Raw genomic sequence first — 6,459 nt, 5'->3', positions numbered from 1 at the left:
GGTTTGGGTGATTTAGCAGCCTTCGGACCTTTCAGTTTCCTGAGCACCACTTTAGTGATGGCCCTTGCACGAGTATCTGCCCCCGATTCTCTCAAAGTTCTGGTATGCTGTTGGTGTGTTCCACTGTGAAAACTGAGGCAAAGTACCTATTCCGTTCTCCTACCATTTCTTTATTTGCTATTTCTGCTTCTCCAGCCTCATTTTCCAGGAATCCAATATCCACTCTTGCCACTCTCATCTTTTAGATAGCTTAAAAAAAAATTTAGTCGTTTATATTACTAGCTAACTTATTCTCAAATTTCATCTTCTGTTGGTAATCAAATTTTTTTTGGAATTGTTTAGTTCCTCCTCATTTTAATCAAGATTACATTTAAACAATACCATTATGCTTTGTAATTAAGTACAAATGAGTAAGGAATATTGCTCGTTTTTATGGAATATGTGAGGTGCTGACAATCTCTGTTGAATATTAACAGGACACCTTCGTGAGGAAGTAGCGCATCTTGTACTGCCCAAGAACACTTTTTATAACGAAATATACGGAGTAGGGTCTGTATTTGTTTAGTAGCTTGTGTTTTTGAACGAAGCTTGTGATTGGCCTGCTAGATGGAGGTTGAATTCCAGACGGCTGAAAGCAATTGCGTGCTTATGCATTGGAACTAAGTGCGAGTGTTGAAAAGCAGCACAGGATTGATGATTTTCAAGTAACCTTTTTGAATCACAATTTTTTTTTAAATGAAAAGATCGAAGTTTGAACCAATCGGTAATGATTTTGGTGCTTCAACATAGAAAGACGTATCGTTTCAAGAGTAGGCCATTAATCTTAGAAACACGTCAACAAAGATTTTTTTTCTCTCTGGCTGAGGAACATAATAACCGTGAGTAATCTCTGGTTTACTACATTTGCAGTTTATTCACGAGTAAATTCATCAGCTATTTCTCATGAGTTAAATTATGAAGAAGCCGTTGGAAATCATGTTTGTCACGCTGGCGTCGCTTGAATTTGTAGACAGATGCTTAGTGATGGCCTCAAATTTAAACGAGTACTAGACATTGAGAAAAGTCGGTTAACTTAAAGAATTTGGTTGTCTTTGGACTAACATTTACCCCAATTTTAACTATGCTGCAGCTTACTTCCATGATTGGCAGTACTTTGCAAAAAAAAACGCTATTCGAATTTTCTGACAGTTGCCATTCTCACAGTTATAGCAGGTAACTGTGACAACCTGCAAGTGGCATTCGCGTTGTCAAGTGAAACTAGGAAAATATTCCCAGATGAAAATTTATGAGCGTAGAATATGAACGTAGTGCCCCATTTCCCCCTCCCCCATTCTTTCATCGAAACGCATTAGCTGTGAAAAGTAATGATTCTAACCAAAAAGATACATCAGGCAACGGCAACTTTAGACAACAAACATGAACTGAGTTTTCAGAGCAACTTTTGCCTCGTGTTATTGTATTTTCTAAGATTGCGAAAAAAAATTCGTTTGACAAAATAGAGGTTGGAGTTAATATTTCACTGATGCTGTTACGAAAGGTTTTAAAACGTAAAAGATGTGGAGAACTCTTATGAACACGAATATTTTGGAATGGAACAATGGAATATATTGCGTGCAGTTTCTATAGTTTGCAGAAATGTCATTTGTTTGCAATTTGTTAATTTCAAGTTTAACTAAATTAATATTGTTATGCATCATGGAAACATGACAGTTGTGTGCTGACTTAAGTCGTAAGCTGTGACTATCCTCCTCATATTCTTTTAATTTTTGTTTTCCCTTTATTCATAGTAGTTCATGTTTACCACTCCAATGCCTCTTCTTCAAAATAAAATGCATCAGACTTTTTCTGGAATTCTTGAAATTTAATGTTTCAGAATCAAAAATTAGTTCCTAATGTTGACTTTATCGAGAGATTTATATAATTGTTTTAACCATCACCTTCAGTAATGTTCAGATATAAATGCAAAAGCTATTCTTCACTGTCTTTATGGAATTTTGTGTAAATTAGTCCTGCCATGTTTTGGAAATTTTTCAAAATGAATACTTTGAGGAAACAATGATGCAAACACTGACTGTGCTTTATAAAGAGATTTGTCGTTGAATAATTCTGAATTAAAATTTTAAATAGTCTGAACTTCCAATTTATAATAGCTTTAAACTGACTTGAAATGGTCACACAGAATTGTGTACTGGTGCACAGGAACAGTAGCCATAAAAAGTAGATACAGATTTTAAAAAGCTTATTCGACAGTAATAAGAACCTACTGTAATAAACAAGTGAGGTTATTTAGGTACCCACCCAATAAATAGACTGCATTTTCTAAATAGTGAGAAACTAGAACATTGGAAGTTCAGAGAGACTTTGGTATCTATATACATTGCCATTGACATGTTTCAAACAGGTACAAAAAATGAAATGTCTATGAGAGTGTTTTATATCTCAAGATGTTCGAGGTATCACATATTTTATAGAGGATCTAATGGGCTTATAGAATTCGTAATGTTAATGGGTGTTTATTTTCCCAAGAGCTGTAAATTTTGCAGGTAAGGAGAACATGTGCTGCTTATTCCTAATTGCTTTTTGGAGGTGGTATTATACCATCTTGTCAAATCTCTACAGTCCATCTGATAGGTACACAATAGCACTCTTCGTGCATTTAGGATTTTGACTGAAGGAATGATAGTTCCAAGAAAAAATGTTATGTGGTTTGGAGGGACACACTAAAATATTAGTGTTCCTGTGAGTCTGCTGTTATCATCTTTCTAGGTGGCAGAAATTGTTGGTTTGGAAGGTGTTGTCAAAGGATGCTTGTTAAATTGCAGCAGTGATCTTGTATATGGTGCACCACACTCCCACAGTGTCAACAGAGAGGGAATGCATGCTGAAGTTGGTGGATGGGTTGCCAACCAGATCAAGTACTTTGTCTTTGATTGTACTGAGGGTTTTGAGTTTTTGCAGTCCCACACAGCCAGATAAATGGAGAATATTGCATTATACTCCTGATTTGTAGCTTGTAAATGGTGGACAGTTTTTGATAAATTATGCAATAAGTTATTTGCAGAATTTAAAGCCTGCACTTGTAGCCACATTATTTATTTTAGTTGACACTTGGTCAAATCCTGCCTTGTTGTAAAAAGGCATTCACTCTCACCTCATTTCTTGATTTGATTGGAGATTTCCTGTTACTAAAGGGAACAGTTGGTGGGGATGGAGAAAAATAATTTTTGCCAGTCATGGAATGGAGGATTGTCAGCACTCATCCAAGACTGTTGGTGAAATCAAACTCAAGATGCTTTCTTTGGGGGTAGAGTGTAATGACTAGATAATAATGTATGTAGTACTGCCAGTATCTCATTACTGAGGCATGTAATCCATCAATTAGGCTCAGTCACCAGCTCAACTGTTGCTATCCTGACAGATTCCCCTCTTCTCTCCAAATAAAACCTTCAAAGATGAATAAACAATACTTGAACAGAAAATCAAAGATTTTTTCATGTTCTACATCTGTTTATTATACAACTTTCTAAAATCCCAATTTCTTATTAAAAAAATAGTTTAACCACAAAATGGGCCAAACAAAATGTTTTTCTTGATGTTCTTTTAATTCATTCCACCAGGTTCCCCCTCTTGGAGGACTTTCTGTAATTTATTTGATTGCATGTTGTTTCTTTGACAAATGGTGATTTGTTTCTTTTCACTTTAGTTTTGGAAATCTCTTTTCTTTCTAGCATTCCTTTTTATACAGGTACCAGTGTACAAACTACATCGTTTTATTTCCTTTTATTTTTGGACTGTGGACTGAAAACAGGAGGCAGTTGCTTTAAGCCAAGGAGACTGTACAAAGAGATGGCTGCAGTTTTTAAAATCCTGTTTACTGGGTAGATTTGTGTATTTTATACAATGTTGCAGTAGTTTGGAACATGGAAAGCAGAAGAAGTTGCCACGGAGCTGAAGAATTCTGATCTAAGGGAAATTGCTCTGACCGCATTTTGATTATTTCTGATGAGGTGATCATCACTGTGAGAAGCTAGTGTTGCAGAAAATTGCAGACTTTTATGATGCTTTTTCTTTGTAGACTGTCTCTTTGTGGAGGAACTGGAAAGTTCCAGAACCAGCTACCTGTCTTCCACTCACTTTTCTCAACAAATGCCCTATTGAAGGAGAAATAAAACTCCCTTAAAGAACAGTGCGAGGATGAATTTTCAACCAATAACTGAAAATCAGCATTGATGTGCACCAACCTGTATCAACAGCAAAGAAGCTTTCTTTTTTTTTTAAAAAAAGGCAAACTCATCATATTCTGCGTCCAGATGGGTGCCATTGAACTGTGTTCCTCTGGTTTGTGTGTTTTTTTCTGTTTTCCACGCTTGATGTTAATGTCTTTCTGTCCCTCATACATGTGTGAGGGGGAATGTTTAAGAAAGAATAAAGTTTTTGATCTACATGTCAGTAATTCCAATTTACTAAATGCCATTGCTCAAAAACACTTTGTTTGTAATAAGAAGTTACTTTCTTCAATACAGAAAGCTGAGAGCTTTCTTTTAACCTTAGGTAAATTGGGAATTTTAAATAAGTAGTTTTTTTTCATGTTGATTACCCTGGGAACATTGGGCCTCGATTTCTACTAAACTGAGATGTGACACTAGCATTTGTCCATGCACACCTTTTGTCAAATGTACGTTGTTGCAAAGCGAATGGTTATCCACCTCACACTCTATGGGCAATTCTTTCTAAAATTGTCCTTCTGTAAGATTTCCTTCAGAATTTTGAACACATACACCTGCATGTTTATTACTTCCACTGGTACCAGTGTATTATCAGATAAGGTATTTTGAACTACTTGTTTTATTTTCTTGGCTTCCCAGGCTAACAAACATGTATTTTCCTTTCTCACCATGAATGTGATGAACCTTGCCATAGTAGAATATCTGGAAGATTGGCAGCATTGCTAAAAAGGGCTAGCTTCATATCTTGTGGGTCACCCAAGGTTGGGAAATGGAGTGTGTATGTTTGCAAATTTAACTTACTATTTTTACTTGCTCTCAGACTTTCCCAACAACAGTGCATTCATCATAATACTGTGTTCTAATTGCATCATAACTGGCATCAGGTCCAATCAGAGAATGTAACCAGTTTAACTTTCAGTCACATTTCTTAACTCATCTATTTTTACATCCAGGGAAGAAACAATCCTTGAATAACCCAATTGATCGGGGTGCGATTAACACTTTCCTAGCAAGACTGATTACCCAAAGTCATTCCTGATGCATCCTGCTTAACATCAGAGCCTCTATATTTAAAGGCACCCAACATCAGGCTTCCAGGCTTAAATTAAAATTATCTATCATGTATCATTCAAATTCAATAGCATCTCTCCTTCAGTGTATATCATAAGGAGGCCTTTCAGCTTGTCTTTCTGACATGATTTTTCTGGGCCTGCTTTAAAATGAGTATAGTTTACTTTCAGCAAGACTGACCCAGCTGAGAAAAACTGTACCCTCACTGTTAAAAATCGCAGAACACCAGGTTATAGTCCAGCAGGTTTATTTGGAAGCATTAGCTTTCTGAGTGCTGCTCCTTCATCAGGTGGTTGTAGAGTATAAGATCGTAAGACACAGAATTTATAGCAAAAGTTTACAGTGTGGTGTAACTGAAATTATATATTGGAAAATACCTATGTTTGTTAATAAGTCTCTCACCTTTTAGAATGACCATGTTGGTTTCAGTTCTTTCATAGAGCCATAGAGACGTACAGCATGGAAACAGACCCTTCGGTCCAACCCGTCCATGCCGACCAGATATCCAACCCAATCTAGTCCCACCTGCCAGCACCCGGCCCATATCCCTCCAAACCCTTCCTATTCATATACCCAACCAAATGCCTCTTAAATGTTGCAATTGTACTAGCCTCCACCACTTCCTCTGGCAGCTCATTCCACCCTCTGTGTGAAAAAGTTGCCCCTTGGGTCTCTCTTATATCTTTCCCCTCTCACCCTAAACATATGCCCTCTAGTTCTGGACTCCCTGAACCCAGGGAAAAGACTTTTGTCTATTTACCTTATCCATGCCCCTCATAATTTTGGAAACCTGTATAAGGTCACCCCTCACCCTCCAATGCTCCAGGGAAAACAGCCCCAGCCTGTTCAGCCTCTCCCTCTAGCTCAAATCCTCCAACCCTGGCAACATCCTTGTAAATCCTTTCTGAACCCTTTCAGGTTTCACAACATCCTTTGGATAGGAAGGAGACCAGAATTGCACGCAATATTCCAACAGTGGCCAAACCAATGTCCTGTACAGCCGCAACATGACCTCCCAATTCCTGTACTCAATACTCTGACCAATAAAGGCAAGCATACCTGACGCCTTCTTCAATATCCTATCTACCTGTGACTCCACTTTCAAGGAGCATTGAATCTGCACTCCAAGGTTCCTTTGTTCAGCAACATTCCCTTGGACCTT

The 6,459-nt window shown here is 37.5% G+C and overlaps 1 protein-coding gene across 5 annotated transcripts in view; it reads left to right on the top strand.

The window, feature by feature from the left end:
* The first annotated feature begins 613 nt into the window (after nt 1-613).
* The window catches only part of LOC122564798 (regulator of G protein signaling 3), a 289,256-nt gene continuing 283,410 nt past the window's right edge, over nt 614-6,459 (top strand). For 3 of the 5 annotated variants that reach the window (XM_043720040.2, XM_043720038.2, XM_043720039.2), the window contains exon 1: nt 614-878. Coding sequence is in view for 1 of the 5 variants with exons in the window: in XM_043720037.2 (XP_043575972.2) it covers nt 767-878 (112 nt within the window). In the remaining 4 variants the exon portion in view is untranslated. The remainder of the gene's footprint in view (nt 879-6,459) is intronic. The other 2 variants (XM_043720037.2, XM_043720031.2) reach the window with 2 other exon arrangements.

The sequence above is a fragment of the Chiloscyllium plagiosum genome, unplaced genomic scaffold, assembly GCF_037043375.1.
Source record: "Chiloscyllium plagiosum isolate Xiang-an unplaced genomic scaffold, Cpla_swu_hap1 HiC_scaffold_21, whole genome shotgun sequence".
NCBI lineage: Eukaryota > Metazoa > Chordata > Chondrichthyes > Orectolobiformes > Hemiscylliidae > Chiloscyllium > Chiloscyllium plagiosum.
Note: the sequence above shows the minus strand (reverse complement) of the source record. Positions and strands in the feature narration are given on the sequence as shown.